This window comes from Tachyglossus aculeatus, chromosome 1 (genome assembly GCF_015852505.1).
Source record: "Tachyglossus aculeatus isolate mTacAcu1 chromosome 1, mTacAcu1.pri, whole genome shotgun sequence".
Taxonomy (NCBI): domain Eukaryota; kingdom Metazoa; phylum Chordata; class Mammalia; order Monotremata; family Tachyglossidae; genus Tachyglossus; species Tachyglossus aculeatus.
Window position 1 is genome coordinate 141,145,396 of NC_052066.1, and position 16,827 is coordinate 141,162,222.

At 44.8% G+C, this 16,827-nt stretch overlaps 1 protein-coding gene across 6 annotated transcripts in view; it reads right to left on the reverse strand.

The window, feature by feature from the left end:
- Nucleotides 1–16,827, reverse strand: part of SLC8A1 (solute carrier family 8 member A1) — a 483,856-nt gene that overhangs the window by 34,424 nt on the left and 432,605 nt on the right. For all 6 annotated transcript variants that reach the window (XM_038758179.1, XM_038758105.1, XM_038757945.1 and 3 more), the window contains one exon: nucleotides 10,883–10,982. In XM_038758179.1, the coding sequence (XP_038614107.1) occupies nucleotides 10,883–10,982 (100 nt within the window). The remainder of the gene's footprint in view (nucleotides 1–10,882; nucleotides 10,983–16,827) is intronic.

Here is a 16,827-nt window from a genome sequence, read left to right on the forward strand (position 1 = left end):
CTTATTAGGTGCCGAACGCTTTACTAAGCATTGGGGTAGATACGAGCTAATCAGCTTCCATATGGGGCTGACACTCTAAGTAGGATGGAGCACATGTATTGAATCCCCATCTTGCAGATGAGGAGATTGAGGCCCAGAGAATTGAAGTGACTCGCCCAAGGTCACACAGCAGATAAGTGATGGAGCCGGGACTAGCACCCCTTCTTTAGTCTCCCAGTTTAGAGTCCTTTGCTTTCTCTTTTCCCCCACTCCAGACACATTTGCCAGCAAAGTGGCAGCCACCCAGGACCAGTACGCGGACGCCTCCATCGGCAACGTCACCAGGAGCAATGTCACTACTGCTGTACTTTGGGCAAGTCACTTCACTTCTCTGTGCCTCAGTTACCTCATCTGCAAAAATGGGGATTAGGATTGTAAACCTCCCATGGGACAACCTGATCACCTTGTAACCTCCCCAGTGCTTAGAACAGTGCTTGGCACATAGTAAGCACTTAATAAATGCCATTATTATTATTATTTTACTTTCTCAAGTGCTTAGTACCATGCTCTGCACACAGTAAGTGCTTAATAAATACTATTGAATGAATTCTCTGTATAATAAGCCCTCAATAAATATCATTGATTGATTATGATAACGATAACAATAATATTACCATTATGAACTCCTGGAAGCCTACCATGGGGCTGGTGGGCTCAGATTTTGAGTGTGTTTGTTGGGGCGGGGGGTGGGGGGGCGATGGGGAGATGCATATGTTTGTACATATTTATTACTCTATTTATTTATTTATTTATTTTACTTGTACATATCTATTCTATTTTATTTTGTTAGTATGTTTGGTTTTGTTCTCTGTCTCCCCCCTTTTAGACTGTGAGCCCACTGTTGGGTAGGGACTGTCTCTATATGTTCCCAATTTGTACTTCCCAAGCGCTTAGTACAGTGCTCTGCACATAGTAAGCGCTCAATAAATACGATTGATGATGATGATGGAGGAGAAAGCACAGGGATCCTGCCCCGAAAAGCATTAAGATTTCTGTGTGTGTCACCACTCCTGCAATTCTGCCTTTGAAACCGCCATCCTCCAGGGTTCCCAGCTTCCCCAACTCTGCAACTCAATCAACCCATCAATCACATTTAATAACAAATAATAATAATAATGGCATTTCTTAAGCGCTTACTATGTGCACAGCACTCACATTTATTGAGCACTTATGTGCAGAGCTCTTTTACTAAGTGCTTGCCCCAAAGCCACCCCAGAGACAACAATAGGGTCATCTTATTCTACTTTCCTGCCCAGCGGCTGTGGCTTTTCTTGGAGCTGGGAAGTGATGCCCCTGGCCTCGCCTCAGCACATGGGAACAGCTTAGGGGTATATTGCTCGGGATCACATTTTACCGGGTCCATGTTCACCTCAGACGCAGGTACTGCTTAATCTTGCAAAATGAGATTGGGGGAAGAAGCACTGCCCTTGCCCATCTGTGTCAGCTGTTTTGGATGATGGCATTTTTTTATTAAGCACTTACTATGTGCAAAGCACTGTTCAAAGCACTGGAGAGGTTACAAGGTGATTAGGTTGTCCCACGAGGGGCTCACAGTCTTAATCCCCATTTTACAGATGAGGTAACTGAGGCACAGAGAAGTTAAGTGACTTGCCCAAAGTCACACAGTCACGTAGCTGACAATTGGCAGAGCCGGGATTTGAACCCATGACCTCTAACTCCAAAGCCCGTGCTCTTTCCACTGAGCCACACTGCTCCTCCTGGATGCTTGGCCGGTGTCTGTTTTCCAGTGAGACCAACGAGGCAGACAACAATAGTCTTAGTGTCATTTTTTATGGGACGTCAAAGGCGATGCCTTTGACAAAGGCGATGTCAAAGTGTCCAGAAGTCTGCGGCTACAACTGAAAGATGCCGTCTGTCCTGCTTGCATGCAGGCAGCGTGACTGGTGTGTCTTTCTTTATAGAAGGCCCAGATAAATTTCTCTTACCTCAGTCAAGGTCCTGCTAACAGAAAAGTGGAGTCATAGTGACCCTACCACTTTTTTTTTTTCTCCTAAGGTATTTGTTAAATGCTTACTATGTGCCAAGCACTATACTCAGTGCTGGAGAAGATACAACCTAATCAGGTTGGTCACAGTCCACATCCCACACGGGGCTCACAGTCTTAATCTCCATTTTAGGGATGAGGTGACTGAGTCCCAGAGAAGTGAAGCGACTTGCCTAAGGTCACACAGCAGGCATGTGGCGGAACTAGGATTAGAACCCAGGTCCTTCTGATTCCCATGCCTGTGCTATTTCACCTAGGCCATGCTGCCTCTCAACTTGTTCCACTGAGCCACAACAGACTCCCTAGAGACAGCGAGGGACAGGGCAGACCTCAGGACCAGTGACCTCCCACTGAGGTGTGTAATATTGACCTAAAACACTGCTAGCTACGATTAGCATAGAGAAGCAGCAAGACCAAGAGGATACAGTACAGGCTTGGGAGTCAGAAGGAGCTGGGTTCTGTTGCCGCCTCCTCAGCAATCAGTCAATCAATTGTATTTATGGAGCGCTTACTGTAAGCAGAACACTGTAGGAGAAGCAGCATGGCTCAATGGAAAAAACATGGGTTTTGGAGTCAGAGGTCATGGGTTCAAATCCCAGCTCCGCCAATTGTCAGCTGTGTGACTTTGGGCAAGTCACTTAACTTCTCTGTGCCTCAGTTACCTGATCTGTAAAATGGGGATTAAGACTGTGAGCCCACCGGGGGACAACCTGATCATCTTGTAACCACCCCAGCGCTTAGAACAGTGCTTTGCACATAGTAAGTGCTTAAGAAATAACATCATTATTATTATTACTAGGCACTCAGGAGATGGAGCAAGCAAGATTATGGGCTCCTACTTACACAGGTTATTTGTTAAGGGTTAAGGAAGGGGGCTCCCATTCTGGGCAGGAATAGAGTTGTTTTGCAATGGACCATTCACACTCTTTCACTCATGGCGTAGTGGACAGAGGCCCATCCAGTGAGTCAGAAGGGCATGGGCTCTAATTCCAGCTCTGCCACATGTCTGCTGTGTGAACTTGGGCAAGTCACTTCACTTTTACTGTGCCTCAGTTTCCTCAATTGTAAAATGGGGATTCAATACTGAAATTGTGGTGCAGGGACTGTGTTCAACCTGAGTCACTCCCTTCCTATGGGTCACCCCAGCTGTGGTGGGCATCACAGTTGGGCCCGGGGCTCCCGGGGGCTTCCCCATTCCTCCCCACCCACCTATGGTCCATCTCCAAAACTCATCCTGTCCAAGACAGAGTTCCTTATCTTCCCTCCCAAACTCTGTCCTCTCCCTGACTTTCCCGTCACTGTGGATGGCACTACCATCCTTCCCATCTCACAAGCTCTCAACCTTGGTGTCATCCTTGACTCTGCTCTCTCATTCACCCCACACATCCAATCTGTCACCAAAACATGCCGGTTTCACCTCCACATCGCCAAGATCCGCCCTTTCCTCTCCATCCAAATCGCTGCTCTGCTGGTTCAATCTCTCATCCTATCCTGCTGGGTTACTGCATCAGCCTCCTTTCTGATCTCCCATCCTCCTGTCTTTCCCCTCTTCAGTCTATACTTCACTATGCTGCCTGGATTATCTTTGTACAGAAACACCTTGGGCATGTCACTCCCCTCTTCAAAAATCTCCGGTGGTTGCCCATCAACCTTCAAATCAAGCAAAAGCTCCTCACTCCTGGCTTCAAAGCTCTCCATCACCTCGCCCCCTCCTACCTCACCTCCCTTCTCTCCTTCTACAACCCAGCCTGCACACTCCGCTCCTCTGCCGCTAACCTCCTTACTGTGCCTCATTCTCACCTGTCCCGCTGTTGACCCCTGGCCCATGTCCTACCTCTGGCCTGGAATGCCCTCCCTCCACACATCCATCAAGCTAGCTCTCTTCATCCCTTTGAAGCCCTACTGAGAGCTCACCTCCTCCAGGGGCCTTCCCAGACGGAGCCTCCCCTTTTTCCTCTCCTCCTGCTCCTCCTCCCCTTCCCTTTTTCCTCTCCTCTTGCTCCTCCTCCCCTTCCCTTTTTCCTCTCCTCCTGCTCCTCCTCCCCTTCCCATCTCCACCCACCCCCCTCCTTCTGCCCTATCCCCTTCCACTCCCCACAGCACTTGTGTATATTTGTACAAATTTATTACTCTTTTATTAGTGATGTGTATATAGCTATAATTCTATTCATTCTGATGGTATTGACACCTGTCTACTTGTTTTGTTTTGTTGTCTGTCTCCCCCTGCTAGACTGTGAGTCCATTGTTGGGTAGGGACCATGTCTATATGTTGCCGATTTGTACTTCCCAAGCACTTAGTAGAGTGCTCTGCACACAGTAAGCACTCAATAAATATGATTGATTGAATAAATTAATGATTAGCCCCAGTTCTTAGAACAGGGCTTGACACACAGTAAACACTTAACAAATACCATTAAAAAAAACGTGGTGTTGGAGGGAAGTACAGTTATTCCTCCAGGAATCCATAAGGTGAGAATCCAGTTTCTGAGACTGGCCTTTGCTGAGGCTGTTCAGGAATCAATCCAAAGTAGATCAAGAAGAGAACAGATATTCTCAGAGAAGCAGCGTGGCTCAGTGGAAAGAGCACGGGCTTGGGAGTCAGAGGTCATGTGTTCAAATCCCGGCTCTGCCAATTGCCAGCTGTGTGACCTGGGGCAAGTCACTTCACTTCTCTGGGCCTCAGTTCCCTCATCTGTAAAATGGGGATGAAGACTGTGAGCCCCCCGTGGGACAACCTGATCACCTTGTAACCTCCCCAGCGCTTAGAACAGTGCTTTGCACACAGTAAGTGCTTAATAAATGCTATTATTATTATTATTATTATTACATTCCTTAGATTCTGACCACCATATTTCCTCTTCTTTCTCACCAACCCTTTTTTCTTAGCCTTCAAGACCTCCTGGCTTCATTAACCCTAATAGTTAATGGGTTCAAACAAGAACTTCTTAATAGACCCCAAAGAGCAAATAATCTCTCCTCTTATTGAGGTTTTATTTTAAAAGAAGGAACAAGTCGAGTAGCGCAAAGGGGGGAGACTGTTTTAATTTGACTTTCTTAGCTTTCCTTTTCCCAAACAATAAGTTCCTCTTGCACAGGGCATAATTCTAGCAGTGCTTTGCACATAGTAAGTGCTTAACAAATGCCATCATTATTATTATTAAAGAATCACAATAAAGTAAAATCTCAGTGGTCCTCCAAACCTTTCTGAGGTCACTATTTTGCGTTCACTAGCCAATGAAATGTACTGTCAAAATCTCTCTAATAGATGTCTAGCTTGAATATCCAGGAAGATCAATCAATAAATCTGTCAAGAGAGGGACAAAGGTAGCCTCCTTAGCCTGGTGGGAGACCAGACACCAAACAGTAAAATCATTACCCTCCTCTCAATGAATAATAAAAATGACATTTTGTAAGTGCTAACTCTGTTCCAGGTATTGTAATAATAATAATAATGATGGCATTTATTAAGTGCTTACTATGTGCAAAGCACTGTTCTAAGCGCTGGGGAGGTTACAAGGTGATCAGGTTGTCCCGGGCGGGGGGTTAGGGGGAGCTCACAGCCCTAATCCCCATTTTACAGATGAGCAAACTGAGGCACAGAGAAGTGAAGTGACTTGCCCAAAGTCACACAGCTGATAATTGGCGGAGCTGGTATTTGAACCCATGACCTCTGATTCCAAAGCCCGTGCTTTTTGCACTGAGCCTGTAAGCTCTGGGGTAGATACAAGATAATCACACATGAGGCCCACAGTCTAAGGAGGAGGGAGAACAAATATTGAAACCCCATTGTGCAGATGAGGGACCTGAGGCACAGAGAAGTTACGTGACTCGTCCAAAGACACACAGAAGTCTCACTGTAGGAACATAGCAGAGCTAGGATTAGCACCAGGTCCTTCAACTCCCAGGCCCGTGCTCTTTCTGCTAGGCCACATGGGTTCTCTGTTACTTACGATTAGGCTACAACGTTCAACATTTGAGGAAAATGTGAATTCAGACTCAGGGCACACTCACAAACATTAATTAAATTTTGCACTTAACATATGTTGTTGGTCTTCAAACAATGACAGAAAGGGCAGTTTAACAGGGGGAATCCCGCTCCTGTTATTTCGGTAACTTCCAGAGGAGGGGTAAGAAGACAACTGTGGTTTGGGGGTGGCCTAAAGCCCAAGATAGTGTCCTATTAAATCCTAGCCAATAAGATGACAGGAGGTAGACTTAGTTTACCCATGTGGGAAGGGTAAACTGATTTAGATCAGGCAGTCATGCTCTATGGTCAGTACTCTTTCTCCTTTCCCAGACACCCACGTAAACCTCTCTCTCTCCTCCCTCCCCACCAATGGACCTCTTAGGGGATCACAAAGCCCTGAAATGTTGGGCAGCCTCTATGAAGTTAATTACACTGACTGTTCCACATGGATACGGCTAAATTGTTCTCTCTCCAGGACTGCACACACCATGGGCAACCCGCACATTCACGCTTAAAGCTGAAAGTTTAGATTATCCAGCCTGGGACCAAAAAAGAGCCCAAAATTTGCTCAGAAAATTGGCTATGCTGGTATGCTCCTGCCTTTAATTCTTGAGTTGCTTTGCTCCAGGGAACTTCCAGGCTTTGAGCAAAGGAAATGAAGAGCGGTGAAAGCTCTTTATGCAGTTGTCCTGACTTCCCTGGTAGCAGATCCTGCCACAATACTGTTGAAACAGAACATGCCTTTACCAGGCACCTGACAGCATGACTGACCCAAAAATCACCTCTCAGCCTTCCCGGTCAAAGGGGCTGAAGCGGGGGAGACACATCAGAGGTCTCAGAGGCTTCTCTTCAGGAGTCTTGCTTTTATTTGCAAAGTCAGAGAGACACCATCTCCACTCCAGTGTATGCCGGGAATGGCCAGCCTAATTGCCATGTGGCATCTTCCTCAACTCAGCTCCTCGTCTGTGTGGGGAAGAGATGTCTTTTTTCCTGTCACAGCTCTTGCAAGAATGCTGAGATTTCTTTCCCCCCTAGAAAAGAAGTGTTCCCAGGTGCCTCCTGCCACAGGAGCATGGCTCCCTGCAGCAGCAGGGATCAATCCAAAAGCCCCAGCGGATTCAAATAGCATCGGGACCAGCTGCCAAACGAGCCACTGAGATCCAGTTTCAGCAGATTGTTGCAGGGGCCAGGTTTCTGCCACTCCAAACAAACATCAAACCACAGATTTGACCACCATCTTCTGCTATAGTGAGCTCTTCAGTGCAGTGTAACTCGTTGTGGGCGAAGAATGTGTTTGTTATACTGTACTCTCCCAGGCAGTTAGTACAGTACTCTTGACATAGTAGGTGTTCAATAAATACAGTTGACGGACTGACAGATAAGTACCTTGGGAGTGACCAAGTCCAGACATGACACTGTTCTTTTCAGAAGCAAGGTGAAAGTTGATCCAGAAGTGGTGGGGGGAAGATGGCAATTTTTCTCTCTTGGCTGTTTGGCCCACTGGATTCATTCATTCAATCATATTTATTGAGCACCTACTGTGTGCAGAGCGCTGTACTAAACACTTAGCACTGAATTCTGAGTTGAGGCATTCAAGCTGTGTGATTCAGTGTTTAGTACTGTGACTCAGGTGTAGGAGGAAGGAAGAGGGCCCTGTCAAGTTAACAACAAAGGGTCTCCTTTGTGCTCTTAGTGGTTTCTGGGAAGGAGAGGTATTTCCTAAAGGAGTGGAGTTGCTTTGTTCTGGTTTTCCACAGACCCACTGTGGTCTGAGCTGTAAAATAATGATAATAATAATGGTAATTGTTAAGTGCTTATTATGTGACAAGCACTGTTCTAAGCACTGGGATATATACAAATTAATCAGGTTAGACACAGTCCCTGTCTCCCATGGAGCTCACACCCGTAATCCCCATTTTACAAATGAGGTAATTGAGGCACAGAGAAGTTAAGTGACTTGCCCCAGTTCACACAGCGGATGTGACAGAGCTAGGATTAGAACCTAGGTCCTTCTGACTTCCACTAAGCCAAACTATTTTTCATGCTAGCTATGGGTCATGCTGACCCATCTCTTCTAGGCTAGGGCAGATTGCAGGAGTGGAGAGAAAAGACTCCACTTTTATATGTGGCCCGAGGCTCACAATAGTGGGCTGCTCAAAGAGCATAGCCAGGTTGTGAGGGGATCTGGCCTTTCTCTCCTGGGGTCCCTAATCTTCTTTGGGGGTTCCCAGCATTGTGGTGTCTTCTTCTCCCTTGAGGCGGGTCCTCAGCCGGCTAGGGGATGGGTGTGGTTCTGAACTGAAACGTGGGACACGAAGTCTTTTAGACTGTGAGCCCACTGTTGGGTAGGGACTGTCTCTATATGTTGCCAACTTGTACTTCCCAAGCGCTTAGTACAGTGCTCTGCACAGAGTAAGCGCTCAATAAATACGATTGATTGATTGAAGTCACTTACCCCTCATTGGCTGGAATCTCTTTAGCAGCTCTTTGGTTGCACCCAGGCTAAACACTGGAAAGTGTCAGAAGATTCACCTCTGGACTGAATCTCTACAGTCCCTTGCCATTTTCCCTACAGTGTTCTGAGTTACCGTTGGCCAGAGGAAACACTACAGGAAGTTATGAGGGCCCAGTATACTATAAATTAATGGATGGATAAATTGATGGACGGGTGAGAGGGTTAGGGAAGGAGAGAGGAGAGTTGAGTGTGTTGGACGGTGCATGGTGGGTCATTAGAAGAAGGACTAGGGATGGAGAAGGGAAAATTGGCAATGTTGGATGGCCCTTCCCCAAGTGTGAGGGAGGGTGCCCGCGAGGGCACAGCACATGGGAAGCAGCATGGTTTAGTGGATACTGCACGGGAGTCAAGGGTTCTAATCTTGCCTCTGCCACTTGTCTGCTGCATGGCCTTGGGCAAGTCATTTCACTTCTCTGGGCCTCAGTTCCCTCATCTGTAAAATGGGGATTAAGACCGTAAACCCTATGTGGGACAGGGACTTTGCCCAACCCAATTTGCTTTGATCCACCCCAGCACTTAGTACAGTGCCTGGCACATAGTAAGCACTTAACAAATACCTTAATTACTAATATTATTATGGTTTTACCAAGCGTCAGAGTGCCACTGTTTGAGACAGAGTCCTGAGGTGGATAGGTAAAGGGTTTGATTTAGGATGATTTCTCTCATGACATTAATTTCTAAGAACTTGAGCCAAAGTTCCCAAAGGGCTGGGATACAAAATACAGGCTAGATTGAAGAAAGATTCAGCTGCTTCTTGAGAATTAATTGAACCCAGAAAAATTAGATTGGTAAAGAGAGCGACCCTAATCCCTTTCCTGAATCAATTAACACTCATGAAAGAGGCCAGAATAATCAGCTTTACCTCAAACTATTAAGCCGTTGACATTTAGGAAGAAAAATGCCCCGAATCCTTAAAAGCATTTTAATTAATACAGTATTTTATAATAACCCAGCCTTTTTCTGTGCCTGAATATTCAGACAAGAGAACTAAGACTCTCAGAATACAATAAGTCTGTTTATGAGAATATTATACTAAGCACACTTAATTGTCAATTAGAACACAAGAGTGTTACCATTTTTGCAGTCACTCTAATGATCATTATAGTGAGATCTGTGTTTGATACAGATTTAAAACATTTCATTTCTCCTACTCCCTCTCCCATCTGCATCACCTACGCATTTTGACCTTAACTCTTGAGAAACATTGTGGCTTAGTGGAAAGAGTACAGGCTTGGGAGTCAGAGGTCATGGGTTCTAATTCCAGCTCCGCCACTTAGCAGCTGTGTAACATTGGGCAAGTCACTACACTTCTCTGTGCCTCAGTGACCTCATCTGTAAAATGAGACTGTGAGCCCCATGTGGGACAACCTGATTACCTTGTATCTACCCTAGTGTTTAGAACAGTGCTTGGCACCTAGTAAGTGCTTAAAAAATACCAACATTATTATTATTATTATTATTATTGATAAGCGCTTAACAAAGCCCATCATTATTATTATTTGATATTCACCCCACCCTCAGTCCCACAGTACTCACATATGTATCTGTAATTTATTTTAATATCTGTCCCCACCTCTAGACAGTAAGCTCTTAGTGGACAGGAAGCATGTCTGCCAACTCTGTTGCATTGCATTTTCCTAAGCACGTAGTACAGTGCTCTGTTCAAAGTGGGCACTCTATAAATACCACTGGTTGATTGACTGATGTCATGTGTGAGTGATTATACTCCCTCCTAGGGAATAAATGAAATATTCACCTAGGGGTTAACTTCTTCAATCTGCTAGGCTGCCGTTTAATGATCTGAATGGAGAATGCACTAAATCAATCAATCAATCAATCAATCGTATTTATTGAGCGCTTACTGTGTGATGTCCTAATGGGCCAAATGTATCTCTAAGGCCTAATTTACTCCCAAAGAAAAATAGAGAGCTCTGTACAGGCATATCCCAGGTGCTGAGCACCCTATAATGCACAAATCCTGTCCGTGTTCCTCATGGGATTTACAGTCTAAGTATGAGGGAAAACAGGTATTTCATCTCCATTTTACATTTGAGGAAGGTGAGGTACGGAGAAATTAGGTGACTTGCCCATGGTCACACAGCAGACAAATAGTAGAGTGGGATTAGAAACCAGATCCCTCTAACTCCCAGGCCTGTGCTCTTTCTACTAAACCATGTTGAGTCCCCCCTCCAAGTGTTTTGCAAGTGGATGCTAAATACCTTTGTTTTCCATTTTGTTTGGCTAGGAATACCCATCTGTCAATATTCAGCATGGCAGAGGTTCATTAAATAAAATCAGCCTGGGAGACAGGTCTCTTCCGCTTATCATGTGGGTTAGAGCAGAGGTGGGAACTCACCAGCGCTGACGGTGATCGCTTCAATAAACTGTTCTCTCCAGCTGTTTGTTCCGACCACAAGGGCTAGGTTCGTCTTCTTAATGAGTTTGTCCACGGTACTCTGGAGATGAAAAGCAAAATGAGGCCACTGTTATTGGGTTGGGTAAGGCCTCGGGAAACCTAAGATCTTGTTGATTCAAAACCTCCAGAGTTATACCAGGGGCAGCAGATGTTACACTCCAAACAAGAGTACTGGGAGCAAACGTCATCATTATTATGCATAAATGCCAAGTCACCAGTTTGAAATATCCATACCTGGAACTCTCCACTTTCAATCTCAGAATCCTCCTCAACCTGGTAACAGATGGAGCCTGACATGCCCCCGATGATCAGGGTGAAGCGGGTGGCAGTGACCCGACCATTTATTTCAGGTTGGATTATTGAGGCTTTGTGAACTTCCTTTATTTTACTCACGGCCTCCACTCATGTTACTGCACAGCAGTAACAGAGAACTCTGCTAGGTATTATTATGTCTGGGGAAGGTGGGAATGGTAGCAAAATAATAATTACGGTATTTCTTAAGTGCTTACTATGTGCCAAGCACTGTTCTAATCACTGATGGGCCTTTTCTCTGGATATCAAAGGAACTGTAGTGGGAATACATCAAGGCTACTCCACAGCCTGCAGTGGATTGATTTTCCCCTTGTCATCCATTTTTATCCACCTTGTTCCTGTTGGACCATGATTTTCCCAAGCTACTCTTTACCAGCTTGAATTGTGCCTGTCAATCTGGGTTTGCGTCTCCATCTGTTTTGCTACTGATGAGTTCCATGCCCCTTAATATTTTAGACACTTGTCAAGCGGTTGGATCCGTACGATGACCGCTAAATGTCAGTTAATATATCAGCTGAGGCAGCCAAGCGATCGTGTACTAAACCAGAAGACGCACACGGTAAACTCAGGGGTGTACCCATAGAGACTCCAGAGCTGGTGAGCACGCCCAGTGTGCTAAGCAGCTTTGGAGGCTAAACTACATTAAGTTCGCTACCAAACAACCGAACTTGCTGTCAGCGAATCCTCCAAATCCTAATTTTGAAGAAGCATAAACATGCATTATATTTGCTGATTTCAAAATTTTGACACGATGCACCTGCATTTCCTATGAAAGGAGGTTGCACATTTCAAGCTAAATGATGCATGGAGAAGCGAGCTTTGGAGGCTAGAAATGAAGAGCCATCAAAATCCCAAGTGGTAACAAAATAGAGAAATGGGAAAGGCAGTGATTTGCTCTGAAATGACACAGTCATAGAGAAAAAAATAAGGTTAGAAAGCCCTCCCAGCCTATTCCTTTCTCTTAATATCTGTTTACAGAAGCCAAAAAGTCTCTCTTCTATCTTGTTAACACAGGTTCTGGGGTCTAAAGGGAGATATTTACCAATGAAGGCATTCTCATCGTTCCACTGTTCATGTGACAGAGAATAAAAAAAAAGTCTGCCATTGGCTAGGTTTGATGTCACTTGACCCAAGCATTCTTCATCTCCCTTTCTGCTCTGGACTCATCCACTCTATGAAATGTTTCGGACATTCAGAGCAGTACCAAGATGGAGACTCCACATTCCAAGTGACAGTCAATCAATCAATTGTATTTACTGGGCGCTTACTGTATGCAGAGCACTGTACTAAGCACTTGGGAGAGTTCAATAAGACAGAATTGGTAGGCGCGTACCCTGCCCACAATGAGCTTACAGTTTAGAGGGGAAGCCAGACATTAATATGAATAAATTATGAATATGCACATAGGTACTGTGGGGCTGTGGCAGGGGTGAATAAAGGGTGCAAATTTAAGTATAAAGGTGATGCGGAAGGGAGTAGGAGAAGAGGAAAAGGGAACTTAGAGAAGGCCTCTTGGAGGAGATGTGGCTTCAATAAGGCTCTGAATGAAGGTGGGGAGAGTGATAGTCTGTAGAAGATAAAGAGGGAGAGAAATAACTTTGGGCCCTTTTTATGGTATTTGTTAAACGCTCACTATGATCCAGGCCCTGTTTTAATTGCTGGGGTAGATACAAGGTAATCAGGTTGGACAAAGTCCATATCCCACATGCAATCCCTATTTTACAGATGAGGTAACTGAGGCACAGAGAAGTTAAGTGAGTTGCCCAAGGCACATAGCAGACAAGTGGCAGAGCTGGGATTAGAACGCAGGTCCTTCTGACTCCTAGGCCTGTGTTCTATCCAAAACTGCTTCTCCACTAGTAGTAGTAGTAATAATAGTACTTATTATGTGTCTACTGTTTTTGCAGAGCACTGTACGAAGCACTGGAAGAGAATACACACTTGGAAAAATGTTACATTGTGCCTGTCACTCAGAGGCTCACTTCTAACCATGAATCTATGATTTACTCCAGATACCACTTAAGACTAGGCCTAAGTAGCAAAGTGAGTTAGCCAATAAAGTGCTTGGTGGTATATCTGCGAGGGAGAAGGGAAAGATGGTCAGTGTATAAAAACTGATTTTCCCATATGAGAAATACGACACTTTTTGTGATTATTATACGAACAAATGCTAGCTCAAAAACTAAAGTCTTGAAGGAATAAAAATTAGGGAGTAGCACGGCAGGGAGAAAAATTGAAGTCTCACTTGCATCTTTTGTTCTAGGAGATAAGAGGGATCGATGTGATATATTTGTCAATGCGTCACCATACTTGGGCCTACAAGGCCAGGTGGCCAGAGTCAGCAGCGTTTAAAACAGAGTTAGTCCAGGGGCTCAGAGTAATAGTAGTAGAAATAGTGTTGCCTAGTCGAAAGAGCCCAGCCCTGGGAGTCAGAGGACCTGGATTGCTGTGTGACCATGGGCAAGTTGCTTAAATTTTCTGTACCTCAGTTTCCTCAGTTGTAAAATGGGGATTTAGTACCTGTCTTCCCTTCTACTTAGACTATGAGCCCCATGTGGGGAAGGAACTGTGTCAAACCTCATTAACTTTTATCTACCCCATCCCTTAGAATGTGCTTGACACATAGTAAGTGCTTAACAAATACTACAGTGATGATTATTGTCATCATTACTATTATTATTATTATTAGTATTAGTAGTAGTAGTAATAGTAGCAGCCATAGCAGAAGCACTCACTGAAGACTTGCTTAAATGTTGTGGACCCAATTAGGTGATTGGAAAGTATGTAATATATAAGTGAAACATTCCCTTCCCACAAGGAACATATCTCTAATGGGGGAGACAAACATAAGTAGATTCCTAACTAGGGTCATCAAAATAAATAATTGAGTACACACACATGCCTGCACATCCACATATGAATGCTGAGGAAGGTGTGAACAAGTTCATAAATTCTAGGATTGGTCAAAGGGATACTGTGGCTTGGGGAACTGGGAGATTAATTGAAGTTGCCATGGTTTCTTTCTTTCCTTGGCTGGCAGGGAGAAAAGTAGTAATAGTAACAATAGTATTAATAATAATAATAATAATGGCATTTATTAAGTGCTTACTATGTGCAAAACACTGTTCTAAGTGCTGGGGGGGTTACAAGGTGATCAGGTTGTCCCACAGGGGGCTCACAGTCTTCATCCCCATTTTACAGATGAGGGAACTGAGGCCCAGAGAAGTGAAGTGACTTGCCCAAAGTCACACAGCTGACCATTGGCGGAGCCGGTATTTGAACCCATGACCTCTGACTCCAGAGCCCGCGCTCTTTCCACTGGGCCATGCTGCTTCTCAATTAATTGAGGGCTTACTGTGTCCAGAGCACTCTACTTACCCCAGGGAAAGAATCAGACAGAGGGGGAATTAAACATGGTCCCTGTCCCCCAAAATGGTCTAGATGAGACACTTTGATGTAAAACACCTTTTCAGCTCAGTTACTAATGAGCTAAAGAGACTAGCTGACGATGGTGTTGATGATAATGATGATGAAGGTGATGATAAAGATAATAATGAAGAATTTTTCTTCCCCCTGCACTTTGAGGAGGCACCAAGTGGACTAAATTTAGAAGGAATGGCTCAGTGAGGATCAAATGGAACATTAATGAGAAAAATTGAAAATACCGCAGGCTTCAATTAGTTGCTGGCCCATTTCTGCATTTTGGAACTCCGGATTCATATTCCAGAAGGAGCAGAAGCTGAATTGATGGTCTGTGGTATTCTGAAACTACCAGTCTAGGCTCTGATTCAGAAATTCTCAAATGTGGGTTCCGTCTGATGGTTTCTTTTTATGAGTATTCCATCCCAGAACAAAGATGTGGTATTGATGAAGGATGCTTTGATTCTGGCCCGGGGTTTTAACCTGGACAACTTGGCACAGCTGTTTGGAAAGTATCCTGTTTCTAGGAGGAATAAGAGTTCATGTGCCCAGTGTGAGTATATTGAAATTTCATTTACTTGACATTCCCTGATTCTAGGGTCTGAACAAGTAGAGGAATACAACTGCTGGGAATGGAGGAGACTGTGTCACCTCAATGTCGCTTTCCAATCCACTCAGCTTTTGCTGAAGAATTTCCATTGGCTGGATAAGTTTCTGGTGTAACACTGAGGTAAATTACATAACAATAATAATAATAAATATGGCATTTGTTAAGCACTTACTATGTGCCAGGCACTATACTGAGCACTGGAGTGGATACAAGCAAATAGGGTTGGACACAATCCCTGTCCCATGCGGGGCTCACAGTCTCAACCCCTATTTTACAGATGAGGTAACCGAGGCACCGAGAAGTGAAGTGATTTACCCAAGGTCACACAACGGACAAGTGGCAGATGTGGGATTAGAAAACATGACCTTCTGACTCTTGGGCCTGTGCTCTATCCACTGCACAATACATGTCATCCTGTTTGATTCTAAACTCCTTGAGAAAAGAGGTTCTTGGTTTTTTGCTGTCCTGACTTAAGGCTGAGTGCTGGTGTGTGAATAAAGGAAGTGAAACAGGCTTGCCAAGAAGTAACCGACAGGATTTGCTGCAACTTGACTAGTCTTGGATTTTCACCACCCTGATGATATTTCTCTTTGTAACCCTGTCATGGACACGGAATGTGCCTACCAACTCTATTGTAGTGTACTCTCCCAAGCGCTTAGTACAATGCTCTGTACACACGAAGGGCTTGATAAATGACAATGATTGATAGCATCCAAATTCATGTTTCATTTATTTTCCCTGCTGAAACAGCCCATCGAGACATCCCTCCTTCTCCCCCTTATTTCCTCCTCTAAAGCAACCCCCCAAATAACTATATTCCCGGGGTAGCATCATGGCCTAGTGGATAGAACATGGGCCTGGGAATCAGAAGTACCTTCATTCTAATTCAGGCTCCACCATTTTTTTAATAGTATTTGTTAAGTGTTTACTATGTGCCAATCACAGTAGTAAGTACCGAGGTAGATACAATATATTCAGATGGACACAGTTCCTAACCCACATGGGGTTCACAGTCTTAACCCCCATTTTACAGATGAGGGTACTGAGGCAGAGAAGTTGCCCTCGGTCACACAGGAGACAAGTGGCAGAGCCAAGATTAGAACCCAAGTCCTTCTGACTCCCAGGCCTGTGCTCTATCCACTAAGCCACACTGCTTCTCTTGTCTTCTGTGTGACCTTGAGCAAGTCACTTAACTTCTCTGTGCTTCAGTTCCCTCACCTGCAAAATGGGGATGAAATAAATACAATAAATAATAATGATGGCATTTATTAAGTGCTTACTATGTGCAAAGCACTGTTCTAAGCACTGGGGAGGTTACAAGGTGATCAAGTTGTCTCACAGGGGACTCACAGTCTTTATCCCCATTTTACAGATGAGGGACCTGAGGCCCAGAGAAGTTAAGTGACTTGCCCAAAGTCACACAGCTGACAACTGGCAGAGCCGGAAATTGAACCCATGACCTCTGACTCCAAAGCCCGTGCTCTTTCCCCTGAGCCACGCTGCTTCCCTGTGATTAAGACTGTGAGCCCGATATGGGACATAG